The sequence below is a fragment of the Protopterus annectens genome, chromosome 1.part1, assembly GCF_019279795.1.
Source record: "Protopterus annectens isolate FY-2018-M chromosome 1.part1, PAN1.0, whole genome shotgun sequence".
Lineage (NCBI taxonomy): Eukaryota > Metazoa > Chordata > Ceratodontiformes > Protopteridae > Protopterus > Protopterus annectens.
In genome coordinates this window covers 1,113,950,406-1,113,966,143 of record NC_056726.1, presented here as the reverse complement: position 1 = coordinate 1,113,966,143, position 15,738 = coordinate 1,113,950,406, and the positions used below count along the sequence as shown (strand labels likewise).

Here is a 15,738-nt window from a genome sequence, read left to right as displayed (position 1 = left end):
TCTAGTTTTGTGAGTTTGTCGTCAATGCCTGCATGGGGATTAGTGCTGAGTGCTTTGGCAGGTCAAGATAGGCAGTGTATATCATTTTACCCTTGTCTATAGCTTTGCTGACTTTCTTGAAAAAGTCCACTGGTTTGAATAGGCACGATCTGCCTTTGACAGAACCAAACTGTGTTGGTTCCAATATTTGCATATTTCCTGTGTCTCTAGTTATAATATTTATGATCATTCTTTTATGACCTTACATACTAGCCAGATGTATGGGTCTGTAGTTACCCTGGGTCAGTATGTAGTTCAGCCATGTGTAGAAAGATAACTGCTCACTGTATTCCATTCAATAGGCACAAAGTTAGCTAGGAGGCCAAGATTAAATAGTGATTTTAGAGGCTCTTGGTTTATGTTATTCAGGAGGCATCATGGGATATTATCATGGCCCATAAATGCAGCATTTTTTGTCTGGCAGAGCACATTGAGGACTTATTCACTAGTGATGGCTGAGGGATGGTGGTTATGGTCGAGAATATTGCTTGACAGGTGTCAGGGAAGGGGGGTGAATTGGAACTAAATTCATCAGCATGTAAGTTTTCTATATCCTAGAGCTATGTAGACATTATTCTGTTTGCAACTAATTTAGCACACTGTTGTGTATTACCTTTCAGGTTGTGGACATAGCAGAAGAAGGCCTTGTAGTTGTCCTTTCCCTGCGAGGCTATCTTCATCTCAGATTTGGCTTTGATGGACTTTACAAAGCTCCTGAGTACTAACAGTTTGATGAAGGGTTTCATGCCTTGCTGGGCATTTCATTTCCTAGTTTTGGCAAAGGTTTTCTTGCTTTTATTATACAAATTGTTAATATTGGGATTCCACCAGGGAAGCTTAGGTTCATAAGTTTATACTAGGCTAATTACCACCAGGGTCTTTATAAGTCTAAATATGTGACCTTACCTAGTTTTTTTCTCTGGATACCTACATGGTGAGGCATGTTGTAAGGAGGTAGCTAATGGTTATTGAGGGTGTGTTCATTGTGGATTCATTTACTTGCTGTTGACCTCTGTCCATCAGAGATGTGGGGGTCAGCCCAGGAGTCAGTTTTTGACTTTCCTTCCAATAGTCAATGTTTTGTTTGAATAGAGTCAGGGATGAACTTTGCTTCACTTGCATGGGAGCTTATTCCATAGTGGAGGAATCCTTTGAGACAAATATTGATCTCTCCAGCATGTTCTTTTTATGTCACAGGTAAAATTCGGTCCTTGGAGCTAGTGTTTGTGGCACTGTTTGTTTTATGGGTGTGCAAGAGACCCATCGGAGCTGGATCAGACACACCCAATATGCCAGGCATATCTCTTCTTTCAGTGACCTGTAGGAGACAGAGTACAGAGACAGGGCCTTAAGGCAAACTGTGTAGCACAAGGTATTCATTCATACCCTGAATTCTGATGGTGATAAACCTTTGAGCGCTTTCCATCTGTTGCAAGTGCCTGGCTAGTAACATGCCAAAGGGAGCATTGTACTCAGTGATAGGTCTGATAAGGGCCAAGTAGAGTGGTACTAGAACTTCCTTGAACCTGATGACATACCCTTGCTTATGAGTTTGGCAAATGATTTTTTTTTTACTACATGTTGGTCAAAGGCCAAATTACTATCCGTGTATGCTCTCAAATCCCTAACTACTGGATCAACTGTTAAGGGTGTTTTTATTAATGAAGTATTTAGCCGTGGTGGACAATTTCACAAAGGACACTATAATGCATTTGTTGCATTGAGTTTTAATGTGTGGCTTTGTTACCAGTCATTTGGTTGTGTCAGACCTCTTGTAGGATGTCTTATGGGGGGAATATATGATAGCTCCCAATTTACAGAATTCTGTGAACTTGGTGAGTTTGTTTTTTGAGTTAGCCCAATGCTTTTTTCAGTGGCAAAGCTGCCTCAATGCAGCTGTTTACATTGTCTCTGTGAAAAACTGTGCAAAGTCAGAAGAGCTCACATGATATGGGGAGGTGTGACATTTTGGCAGGGTATCATTTAGTAGTAGGAGGTTTGCTTTGGAATAATTCCTAAATGTTTGAATGCATGACGAGATCACATGTTTTAGTTTAATTTCAAAGAATACAGCTTTATGGTTTGACCTGACAAGTCAGGACATTACACACTTGTGGAACAACAAATGCAGAAACCAGCCACTGATATGCTTAACGCTAGAATTTATTAAAAGCTCAAAAATCAGCGTTTTCGCTTCCTGTATCAGGTAGCTTCCTCAGAGAGTTGTAAAATAGCGCGAGACAGCGCTTTAAATAACACAGCCATAAAATCAAAATACGTACAACGTGCTACACAGTTGATCACCTTACTATATAATATACTTTGCATCAAGTGTACACGAACCCTATCAAATACACTGAGATAATACAAAGAAGTGTATTAATAAACTGGATAAAAAATATATAATGTATTATATTAAATTAAAGTAATGGTGTACATAAACATTTATGAGACACTAAATAATATATGCAATGCCCTAATGACACTGACACTATGGTGGAAAACCAATGCAATACCAGGTAGCAGCAATCAATCAATTCATCAAGGGCATTGCATATATTATTTAGTGTCTCATAAATGTTTATGTACACCATTACTTTAATTTAATTTAATTTAATATAATACATTATATATTTTTTATCCAGTTTATTAATACACTTCTTTGTATTATCTCAGTGTATTTGATAGGGTTCGTGTACACTTGATGCAAAGTATATTATATAGTAAGGTGATCAACTGTGTAGCACGTTGTACGTATTTTGATTTTATGGCTGTGTTATTTAAAGCGCTGTCTCGCGCTATTTTACAACTCTCTGAGGAAGCTACCTGATACAGGAAGCGAAAACGCTGATTTTTGAGCTTTTAATAAATTCTAGCGTTAAGCATATCAGTGGCTGGTTTCTGCATTTGTTGGAGACTTTTTTGTGTTACCAGTTTATCTTCCGTTTTTTCGTGCACTTGTGGAACAAAGTTCCCCTATGTTTGTGAAGATCAGGTCAAGGATGTTGCATACCTAGTGGCTATATGTACTAGGTGGTCCAGATCATTTGTGTTAACAAAATCCAGGAATCTCTGAGCCTGAATATTGGAAGTTGTGTATGTTTCCCAGTTTATAGTGGCATTATTGAAGTTACTCAGGAGTTTAGTGTTGGTTCAATGCACAGCGAATCTAGTTCATTTAGGTATGTGGTGAGGGTTTTCTGGATCACAGAAGGAGACCTTTAGCATGCAATTATATGGTATGAGACTTTGTTTACGGTGAGATGGACAATGAGAAGACCAAGTGTGTCATACTGTTGGACCAGTCTTGAGGTTTGCCCCTTCCTGTGCATTAGCTGTCTAAATGTGTGGAAGGCATTATACATTTGCACAGACAGACTGCTCTCTGCAGCTTTAAACCATGTCTCTGCATGGAGAGCTTGCACTTAGGGTTTTGGTTAGACTCCTGGCATTGGGCAACAATGCCTTTAGATTATCCTAGGTTGTTTTTTCTATGTTACAAGCATTATCAGTTTGGCATTGCCTAGAAAAGTCACTATGGGTGTGGACAACATTTTAGCCAATATTTCAAAGCCTAATGGGAGAAGATGCAGACCATCCCTAGTGAAGCAGCATGCTCTGTCAACCATAGAGAAATCTTAGTTACCAAGAGAGATTGGCAGCCTTTTCTCTGTACTCAATCTCTTACAGTTTCCTCTGTGGAAATCTATGTATACCATTTCATATAATTGCAACTGTGGTCAGAAAGTCCTTCTGTGTGGCACATCTCATTACCAAGGGTTTTGAATTCAGGAAGAAATAGGTCATTATCTCTCTCTCTACTCTTCCCTCATTAGACCAATCATCAAGTATAATGGCCCATTTGGCATGTACCTCACTAGAAACCTGCAATAGCTGGAGAGGCCACAGAAGTACCTTACAAAGAGGATCCTAGGTCTTAAACAGTTGTCCTACATGAGCAAACTCAAAAGACTCCAGCTATTCTCTGTCTCATATCGCCTACTTAGAGGCGATCTCTGCTTCACTTACAAAGCCATGTCTGACCCAGCTTGGTTAGAAATGCTATATCTAAAGAAATCCCAATCTCTAGGCACCACATACTACAAAGACTTCAACCTTATTACCACAATCAACAGAGCATGGTGGAGGGGCAGGTTCCTCACCCAGAGACTGCCCATGCTCTGGAATAGACTTCCCATACATGTTAAGCAGAGCACCTTGCTGTCCCTCTTCAAGAGAAATCTTGATGAGTGGATGGGTAATAGAAAGTTCACCTCAGGGATCACTCCAGTGGCTCAGCTTGATAGAGGCACTGGGAACTAATGTCGGGCGGCATGATGCCAGGGCACTTCTATGGGCTAGGCTTGTAAAGACTCCAGGGCCATTAGTCTAGTACACACCTATGAACCTATAATGAAAGATCCAATCCAGTTTTGATCTCCTATTCTTTTGTAGAACTAATGTTGCATCAAATACTCATGTAAAGGAACTAAACCATCAGCGGCAGATAAATACGACACAGTATGATAATTTCATATCCCAATGTATCACACATCTCTGGATCCAATTTCTAGGACAAGTCAAAGAGAGCTACTCTCTTGCCACCTTAAAGTTAAACCTAGATAATTGGATGGACAGCCTCATATCATCTCCTGGTCTATCTTGTTTTGTCCTCCTTGAGGTTAGAGAGAAATTCTGAATGTTTTTTTTTTTGGCTAGACTTGAAATGGTCTGCATACCAATTGCCTAGTACTTACCTATAAACCTATTAACTATATACTCCCAACCTGACAAATGTTACCCCTTTCAAATGACACTAAAAATTAAGCCAATTGTTAATTTCAGTTACTTTCTGCTCATACTGCTGAATCATCCTTAGAGAAATTAGAATGCTCGTCAATGCTAGACTTATAACAGCCTGACACACTAAGTCTGAGAGCTCCATCATATCTCTCTTGATTTATTCCAGAGAGACACATCTCTCGTCATTTACACCCACATGTACAATGACAGAGTCATACTGATACTTATGGTTCAGTGTCCTTAGTGTGTGTATGACCTGTCAGATCCTGGCCCCTGATAGGCAGTTCATCATGACCCTCTCCTTATTCAACTTGGTGAGTGGAACATCTGCGCATCTAGCTATGGAATCACCTATGACTAGACCATTTGATTGTGTGGAGGTTTGCCTTCTGGGATTATGATTTGAGACACCATGAGTATGAAGCCATAGGTGTCACGGTAAATGTTGCTTTGCTTTTATTTTTGTTGGGTTGCCGAGGATCCCTATTGTTATAGCTGTATCTAGGAAACCTTACAGGTTTGTGATGATTACTTCTAAGACCCTCAGCATATTTGACTCTATGTGCTTGGTATTTAGTGGAAGTACTAGGCAGAATATGGTGGTGTAGGCTTCTGACTATGTGTTTTGTAATTAACAGGCAGAATATGGGTGTGTGTGTTTCAGACAACTTGTTATGTAATTGTAGGGACTGCATATGAGAGCCCTACATCATGTAATAATGTTTAATTACATCTCACACACACTCTATATCTGTTTGTTTAAGAAAAATCTTGATTGCTAGTGAATGAGAGTCAAATGCTACATTGTTAGTAAATGAGAGTCAAATGCTACATTGTCTCCGGATGCCCATTTCTACCAAGCTTGCTGCAGAGGCAGAAAGAAAGTGATTATCAAACCATGGTATCAGATGTTTACTCTTAAGTACAACTGGAGTTGCAGCAGGACATCTAGAATAGGTTTACTTGGGTCATATTTAATTGAAACTAGAGACAGTTGGAGCAAAGCTCCCTTTTGTGTAAACTGCAGTAATGGGGTAAAATAGGGGCCTAAGCAAGTTTATTTGGATGTTCTTTGGCTAAGAACTGCAGTCTTAGTGTAATTTTACAAAGCAGCACTCTTCAGTGCCCAAACCATGTAGTTGTCATGCAACCACATACTCAGAAAATATCTGAGATTGTTTTTGTTAAGAAGGGTGGATTTTAAGTGTCTGCTTCTATATAGTGCACTCCTAATCTCTGTTATACAATGAACAATGTCACACAAACAAGATGATGTTTTATAAGTACAGAAAATCAGTAAACAAGCAAAAATTGCCCACTGGCAATCACAACACACTATAGAGTTTCCACTGTAATTTCAAAGCGCAGAAGAGGCCAGGTTATTCTTTACTCTTACTATGAGTGCAGACCTAACTGTTTTAACTGTACAGTTACTAAAAATTAGACCAAAGTGCAGGCCAGCAGTTATAGCAGTAAAATACTAGCAAACATTTTAAAATAAATACAAAAGTGTAGAAACCCAGCAGTTAATACAGTGAATCTATAACATCACTTTAAGTATGAAAAAGTACAGAAATTGGGCAGAAATATAAAAGCAGCACTTTGAAATAAAATGCAATTCAGCAACATGGAGAACCTGTCTAGTGTAGATAGAACTGGATTGAAGCAGGTACCCTTAAATTTCAGTTGTATGGTTGCCAAGCACTGATAAGCTTTGTTCATAGGTTTCTGCTAGGTTAATGACCAAATCTCTTTCAGGTTCTGGTACCCTTCATAAGTTTAAACAGGGGCTTTGGAGATGAAACATTTACAAGCAGTGGCCTGGGATATGAACCAGTTATAAATTGCCTGTGTCCATTACAGACATAGGTGCCAAATCAGGGATGAATTTCCTGTTCCCCATCAAGTTATCCAAGTTGTACTTCATTTCGGTTAGACAAGAACTCTGCTTCACATGCATGGGGAGCCTATTCCACAAAAGGGGTAATATCTGGGATACATATCTGACTCTCTCTAGCAGGTCCTATTTACATCACAGGCAAGGTTTACGTCTTTAGAACAAATAATTCTGGTGCTGTTTGTTTTGCAGATATGCAGGAGGTCCATCAGAGTGGGGTCTGACTATTCCTTGTATGTTAGGCATAGATCTCATCTCAACAGCCTGTAGGAGACAGGAAACAGGGATAGGGCCTTGAGGTGGTCTACACAGGACATGTTACTTATGCCCTGTGTTCTTTTAGTGAGGGACCTCTGAGCTAAAGGTGAGAATCAAACTGTGTACCTCCTGTTTGTGAGGTAAACACCTTAACCATTATGTGAACCGCAAATAAAAATGTGTAAATGACATATATTTTATACAGACACAACAGCTTTATACATGCACAGAAAATCAATAATCAAGCAAAATAGCCCACTGGCCAATCACAACAACATACTCTAAGGTTTCAACAGTAATTCCCAAGCTCAGCAAAGGTCACACTACTCTCTACTCCCACTAGAGGACAGACCTGATCCTTGTAACTGTAACATCATGAACATGGAGCTCAAACTACAAGAACCCAGCAAATATCAACATCACTACTTTGGAACCTGTCCACTGCAAATACTATACTACCCTAAGTGTCATTTCTTCACTGTAATATTCTGGAAATGAACTTATTAGTGCTCTGACCAGTGAACTGATAAGACTGGTATTAGGCCTGGGGGGAAGGGGTGGGTCTGGTCACATTGTTATTAGTTTATGCAATTGGGCAGTAACTCATCCAGGAAAGGTATCAAAAATAGAAATGACTATTGTGGTGATAGAGATGGTATGCCAGTGTTGTACACAGCATTCCAGTGTCAACTGACAATGTAGGACATGTAGCAGGCCATTGTTATGGCAAACAAGGCTGGATGTTCCAACAGACAGACCACAAATGATTGGCCATACATAGAAGCGGTGCACATATTCGTACTGTCACCAGTCAGTATGTGAATTATATGTGCATACAGTATGAATGCATCCGGGGGGGGGGGGGTGGGCAGAATGCTTGTGGATGACTCATGTCAGGGAAGGTCATGTCTAGGGAACTACAGCATTTACGAACCTCGGATACTGCAGTACACATCTCTGAACATTAGTAGATGAATTGCATATCAGTCCTTAGCCATAGCTGCACTGCTCTGTGGAGTCGACAGTGTTTCTGTCAGCAGATATCCCAAGGAACACCTGATACTCTCAAAGTTCAATGTATATAGTTGCTGCTGCTATTCCTTTGTAGCAGCATTCATGATAACTGGCATGTCACTTCACTAGCAACCTATGAGCTGCATGCATGCGTGGCTGCAGGAAATTGTCCCAAAGTTCAACAACCTGAATCAAATTAATCTATTATGTATCCAGCATAGTGGTAGCTTGCAATATTGCCCATTCACATTTCATTGCACAATTCATATTAGAAATGTCTAAAAATTATTACAATTCCGAGGTCCCTTTTTTCATTTATCTTTCTTGTCGATGCATATCTAATATTCATTTGCTTCACTTTCTTTTTCCAAAGTAAACAATATTGCACTTTTTGACTGAATTATCCCTGGAACCTTCTTGGTCATCCTATAAGCCACATCAAATATAAATGGAAGTTAATTGCAATATTGTGACCAAACTGACATTCTTTTTTCCCCTCCCTTCATGGTAGGACCTGCCCCAGTGACTCAGTGACCTGTATACTGTCAGCTCACTTATTCCTTCAGGACAAGAGCCAGGCATATCTAAACTAGGTGATAGTCCTTCAGTTCATTTGCTTTGGGAGAGCACCATCAGATTATTTGTGCCTCTAAAAGTGATGGCCAGGCTGTAAAGAGTTGCTCCCCCTACAACTCTCAAGGAGATAATTATTTCCTTCTGGATGGCAGACTGCAAATCCCACAATTGCTTGTAAGGGAATGTATGTGTGCTGTTGTGCATTGGCCCCATCCTGACATCATTCCAACTTCTGTAATGTAGACCTGTTAGGTCCTCTGCTAATGAAAATATATCTGTTCTCAAATAGGTTTCAGCAATGTGGTAGACCACTCCAATTCCCCTCCTCCCAGAATGGCTGTTAACTTCTATCCCTCCATATCCAGTCCCTATAGTGCCTGTAATCAGAGCCATAGCTGGCAGTGAGGTCATCTATCTATCTATTTATTTATCTATCTGGCAATCTGTGTATCTATCTTTCTATGTCCATCTTCTCCAATCTTTTTGGTGCTTCACACCTTTCTGCTCCCCTCAAAAAAATAAATAAATAAAAGACTATGATCTTCTCACTTTTACAACTTTAACAAGTATCTCACTACTACTTATATCACAAATGAAGCAATGAAGTGCTTCAGTCTTGCAGTCTTGACTACAAAAGCAGTAACAATTTCTGTACCAGCATTCACAAATGCCAGTACAATAGTGAACATTCAGCATTCACAAATGCCAGTACAATAGTGAACATTCAGCATTCACAAATGCCAGTACAATAGTGAACATTGCTGCTGCACTACTAATCAATCTGCATCTTCTGATTGCTTCCACAAACACCTTGCAACTAGGGTGGCTTCCCTCTTTGCCAAACCCTATTGATGCCTCTGCCTGGATTATGGATTAGTGATCATCTGGTGTGTAGCTAGGACATTATCTCTTTACACCACTGACTGGGCACTATACTGCCAATTTTGACTTAGTCAAGGAATAAAATGGTTAACCTTATATTCTGAATCAATTTGCCATATCTTAATCAAATCGGCCCAAAAGACTTTTCTTAATAACAGGTCAGGGAACACCACTGCATACTGACTTTCCTGACCAGTTCCATTTCATTTGCAGCTTTTTATTTATGCTTTGTAAGATAATTCCCACTCTATATTCAAAGGCTTAAATGAGGTGCAGATGACCCACATCTTCAGGAGTCACTGGTATAAGACTATTATAAATGTGAACTGAGCTTGACTTACAAAACCCAAGGATGCTCACAATACATGTTGCATCAAACGATGCTATTATCTAAATGCAAAGTGATTAAAATGTAGCAACTCCAACAGAATGTCCAGTGGAATATTTTCTGGATCATCTACAGTTATAGGAGTCAATCAATCCTGTGAATTCCACAGCTTTTGTAAAGGGCTGGGCGTGTCTATAATCATCATTCTCTGGTCCTAGCATTGCCCTCGTTTCTACAAATGCTACATAAAACTTGTTAAACTCCCAGGAATGTAGATTAAGTGAGCCTGCACTTTACCACAGCCATAGGTTCATAGGTTGGTACTAGGCTATCGGCCCTAGGACCTATACAAGCCTAGCCGTAACAATTCCCTGGCTATTTCTTCTCACACTATTTACTTCCCTGGACCCCTGTCTAGCAGGGTGACTGACATGATCCTGGAGGTGAATTTCCTTTCTCCCATACAATCGTCAAGGTTCCTTTTGAAGAGGGCCAAAGAGGCACTCTGCTTAACATGTGAGGGCAGTCTATTCCGGAGTCTGGGGAGTCTCTGGGTCAAGAACCTATTCCTGCAGCATGTTTTGTTTATTGTGATGACAAGGTTTAGATCCCTGGAGCGTGTGGCTCTGAGGGATTGGGATTTCTTTAAGTGTAGCACAACAGCTCTTGGTTTGACATGGCATTGTATGTTATGCAGAGATCACCACTGAGTAGACGATATGCGACAGATTATAGCTGGAGTTTTTTAAGGTGGTCAGTGTAGGGATCTGCTTTAGGCCTGTGATTCTTTTAGTGAGGTATTTCTGTGGACTTTCCAGTTGTTGTATTCTATAATGGGTCTAATGAGGGATGAGTACAGTGGGACAATGACCTCCTTTTTTCTGGATGAAAAGCCCTTAGTGATGAGATTTGCAACATAGAAGGATTTCCTGACTGTTGTGGTGATGTGGTTATCTAAGGTGAGACCACTGTTCACCTGTGTCCCTAAGTCTCTCATCACACTTTCGGTGTGTAGTGTACTGCCACCTATATGGTAATTCATGGGTACATGTTTTTTTCCCATAGGGGATAACTATTCATTTCTTGGCATTGAGCTTGAGCCCATGGCTCTGGCACCAAGCATCTGTTTCTGTAAGGCCCTTTTGCAGAGTATCCACATAATTTGGGGATTCAATAATCGCTCCCAGTTTGCAGTCATCTGCAAACTTTGTTATCCAGAGTCCCTTAGTGTCGGCCTGTACTTCAGCAGTGGTGCAGCCGTAGCATTGTTGCCTCACAACACGAGGTTCTCCCATTCAATTCTTGGCTGGAGCGCCTTCTGTGTGGAGTCTGCATGTCCTCCCCATGGTCGAGTAGCATTCCATAGACATGCGTAGAATGGGCATGCCTTCACTGAAGTTTGGGTATTGAGCTGGCACCTTGGCACCCGTAAAAAATCTACTGCCAATCATTAGCTGACCAGAGTTCCGCTGTGGTGACCCCTAACCAGGAAAAGTCAAAAGAAGAACAGATGCCAAACAAGAACGGTCCCAGGACTGAACCCTGAGGTACTCCACTTGTCACTTGTCTGGAGCTGGATTTGGAGTCGGCTACTTTTACAGTGTGGGTTCTGTCAGTGAGCCAGTTGGCAACTCGTTGAATGATGTAGGGATTAATGCCCAGCTTAGTAAGTTTATCTATCATTCCAGAGTGGAGGATGGTGTCAAAAGCCTTGGCGAGGTCCAGATAGGCTGTGTGGACTGCCTTACCCTCATCCACGGCTCTGGAGACTGATTCAAAGAAGTCAATCAGGTTCAGGAGACAAGATCAGCCCTTCATGAACCCAAACTGTATGTTATGCAGAGATCACCACTGAGTAGACGATGCCAATGTTTTTGTTTATAAGTTCCATGATAATACATTCCATGGCCTTGTAGATCAGGCTCATCAGACTGATGGGGCAATAGTTCCAGGGATCCAAGGTGGATTGCCCCTTGTGGAGTGGGATTACTGTAGCTGTATGCCACTCAGTTGGCACGAAGCCTGAGGTGAGGCTATGATTAAACATGACACTTAGGTGAGGTGCCAGTTCATTTTGTAGTTCATGTAGTACACAGCCCAGGATGTCATCTGATCCCATGGATGCTGTATTCTTAGCTTTGGAGAGTGCATTTTTTATCTCTGTGGCCATTATTACCAGAATTTGACAATCATCCGGTATTGAGATGGGACGTTTAGGTGAAGGGGGTGAAGTTGGCACTGAATCGATCTGCCAGGATATTGGCAATATCCTTGGGATCAGTGTATTTAATGCCATTCTGCTCTAGCTCAGAGCAGATCTGAGCATTGCCATTTAGATTCTTGACATAGTTATAGAATGCCTTGTGGCTGTCTTTGGAATCCTTGGCTATTTTATTTTCATAACTAGCTTTGGAGTATTTTATGAGGGATCTCAGCTATTTAGTAAGGCTGGTAAGGGAGTTTTTTGCATCCTAGGATTTTCTTCTTTTCTGCAACAGTTTCATTCTTTTGTTGTAAAGTTTGTTTATGGCAGGGGACCACCAGATTGGCTTCCTTTTTTTTTGGAGGAGAGCATCATGATTCTATTTGGTATAGCATGATTCATGCATGAGTGGATGTTCTCATACAGTGCCTTAGTGCAGTGTCTAGATTCCTTAATCAAGCTCACAGATTCCTTTGTAACCTCTTCTTTTCTGTCCATCATTGCAGCCTCTCCATCTTTTTCCAGTGACACCATTACTTTTTGTTCCACTGTAAAGCTTGATGATGGTGGATGAAAGCACTTAATTCTACTATTAGTTTTATTTCTCTGTATGCTGCTATATTTTTGTTTACGTGCTGTGGTCTAAATAAAGGACGTATTATTGCTCCTGCGGTGTCATTCCTTTTGAGGTTGAGGAATATTCCACTGTAAAGCTTGACATAGGAATTAGACTGACATTCTCTCCTCATAGGTTCACATGTATATGCTAGGCTAATAACCACCAGGCCCTTTTTAAGCTTAGCTGCTCTACCCATTCCAATTATGTCCCTGTGTATAATGGGTGTTTATTAGGAAGTTTCAAGAGGTTATGTGGGGGGATGTGTTAGTTTGAGCATTACTGTCTGCCACTGTGTATCAAAGACATGCCGGCCAGACCAGGGGTAAATTTCCTATTTCCCATCCATTGGTCAAGGTTATGCTTAAATAGGGTTAGAGATGGACTCTGCTTCACATGGATGAGAGCCTCTTTCAGATATGGGAATCATGTGAGACACATTGCCTGTTCCCGATATGGGAATCCTTTGAGACACATATCTGTCTTGCCAATATGCCATATTTATGTTGCAAGCAAAATTTAAATCCTTGGATCTAGTGGTTCTGGATCTCTGGCATGTAAGAAACTTTTCTCCATTCTACAGAAGTAGGACTTCTTACAATATTGTCGTCCTTTTCACAATGTATCTCATAACACATCCATCACAAATCTCCGTGATGTCGTAAGCTGTCATTAAACTATTTGATAAACAAATGTGTGAATTTGAAATGTAGGATGATATGGGTCATCTGTTAAATCTTATGCCATTGTTTTAATTCCAGAAGTTATTTGCAATGCAGCAGATACTGCACAGTTTTACTTACTTTTGCTGCCAATGAAAGCAGTTAACATTTACTGACACAATCCTAACATTTGAAGAAGAGATGTCAATGCTAAAACTAAATAACATTACATTGTATGAAAACAACCTACCTGTTTTATTTGAAATCTCCCCTTTGGAACATGGGACGCAGTCAAAGCAACACGCTGGCTGCCCAACTTGGGCAGCTTTTCTAAAGCCGATGGCACACAGTTCGCTGCACACTGATTTAGGAACCTGAAGAACAAAGTTGCTACGGTCAACATAGCATCTGACACAAAAGGAATCATTTTTATGTACTTTAAAGAACTTCAAATATTATAAGGAAGGTGGTGCAATCTGCCTCAGATATTGTTGGTGTGTCATACTGAATACATCATGTAATATTGGGTGTCATTCTTTTAAACTAGACAATTAAAAGCAGCAATGGTTCTAGTACTCATAGGTACATGGAAAAAACATATTTTCTCTGAACAGAAATACATACCATGGCATATTTAATCATTGAACTTTGTTGTTGATTCTAGGAGTATTTATACGTGAGATTAGTATTTTAAGCTAATGTATAGGAAATCAACATGTAATTTGTAATAGGGTACTTTAAATTCAGTGCTTTACATGTTATGAAAGCATGCGAAGGTGGAGAACTTAGTATGGCATGTATGTATTAGTAGGATCTAGTACAAGTGTTCACATGCTGTTAACTCAGGTCTGAGTTATTAGTTGACACTAGCTCAAAATGGCAAGTGCCTCACCTACCAATAACCTAATCCTAGTAAATGACATAGTCCTTTGGAATCTTAATTATAACCCTGAAACTTCTGCCGAGTCCCTAATCCTAACCTAAACTCCTCACTCCCTAACGCTAAAACTCCCTCTTGATCGCTAATCCTTTGTTTCTGTCTCAGTCCCTAAACCTAAATTCTCCTCCAGATCCCTAATCCTAAATTGCCTAATCACTCTCTGACCCAAAACTTCCCTCTTGTTACCTACATCTACATTCCCTGATTGCTTATTAACCCTACACACTCCTTTCACCCCTAAACCTACATTTCTTGATCACTCCCAAAACCTAATCTGAAAACCCACTATTTAACCCTAAGCCTAAATCTCTCCATTTCTCACTACACCTGGCAGCAACCCCCCCCCCCCTTCTACCCCCCAAGGCTGCTACACTCACCTTACTTGAGGTTTGCTGCATGTTCAAGAGGCATCCAAAAGCTCCGCTTTCTCCTCACTGCTGCCACACATTGCCCAAACACATAGTGGAATTTGAGCATATATGGCATCACATGGGAGCTGACAGACAGATGAGCTTCCAACTCTTAGACCGTCGTCTGTGAGCAGTCTGAACTCAAGCAGGTAAAGCAGATCTACATCAATAGCCACAGTAATATAGAGAGATAAGAACACAACAAGGATGACCAGTAGTATTAGAGATGCTGTGTAATTATCACCCCTCTCATTAGGAGCAAGGTTAAGGCCTAGGAAGGAATCACAGATAGAGAGTAACTGGTGCATAGACCAGCAGGGCATCTAGCAGCATGAGAACAACCCACTGGGTATTACAGTACTCCTAATGTTAAGCATATTAAATAAAGTCAGACATTCTTAATGAAAAATAAAAAAAACTTCAGCTTCTTTGGAAAAAGCCATAATATGCTTTCATCCTCAAATCACTGAATTTGAAGTTATGCCCCAGTCGGTCCCCCTCGGTTTCTCATCCAATCCTTAGCATTATCTAGTGCTCCATTTCAGCTTTTCAACATAGTCCCTGCATCCAAAATTACAAAGTCTTAGCAGCCTCAAGGAATAGCTCCTGTGTTTGGAACCACTTCACCCCAAATATTAATGACACACACTACCTCCTGTCACCAACTAACACCTAATTCAGAAATGCTATTATTCACATAAAAACTAAAAACTAAAAACATAAATCTTACTTAAATTTGGCTATGAATGCTTCTGAGATGTTGTCTGGCTCTTATATCAGGTTACCTCAAGAAACAGTATCTGGCTTATTTTGAACTTTTGAGCTGACACCAAATTAACAGTTGTTTGATCCTGCAAGTGAATAGTTTATGTATCAGTTTTGAGTAATTGTAGCATACTATGTCCTGTTTGTGCTGTATTTGAATGTTTTCTCCTTTTTGTTCTTAGTACTTTTTATAGCTATTTCAGGTTGTGACTTAAATCAGCAGAAGTCTTTCTTAGTACAAACAAAAGCTGCCTTTACCATTAGTGCATGGCAGCTAATAACTCGACATGCATGTCTTACTGCATCTCAAGCTTTTTGCACTGCTAGGTCTATTTTGCAACACAA

General features: G+C 40.3%; 1 protein-coding gene across 1 annotated transcript in view; it reads right to left on the bottom strand.

Moving 5' to 3' along the window:
• LOC122815576 (vomeronasal type-2 receptor 26-like) overlaps positions 1-15,738 on the bottom strand; it is a 42,001-nt gene that overhangs the window by 14,459 nt on the left and 11,804 nt on the right. The window contains exon 2 of the mRNA XM_044088192.1: positions 13,529-13,686. Within this exon, the coding sequence (XP_043944127.1) occupies positions 13,529-13,686 (158 nt within the window). The remainder of the gene's footprint in view (positions 1-13,528; positions 13,687-15,738) is intronic.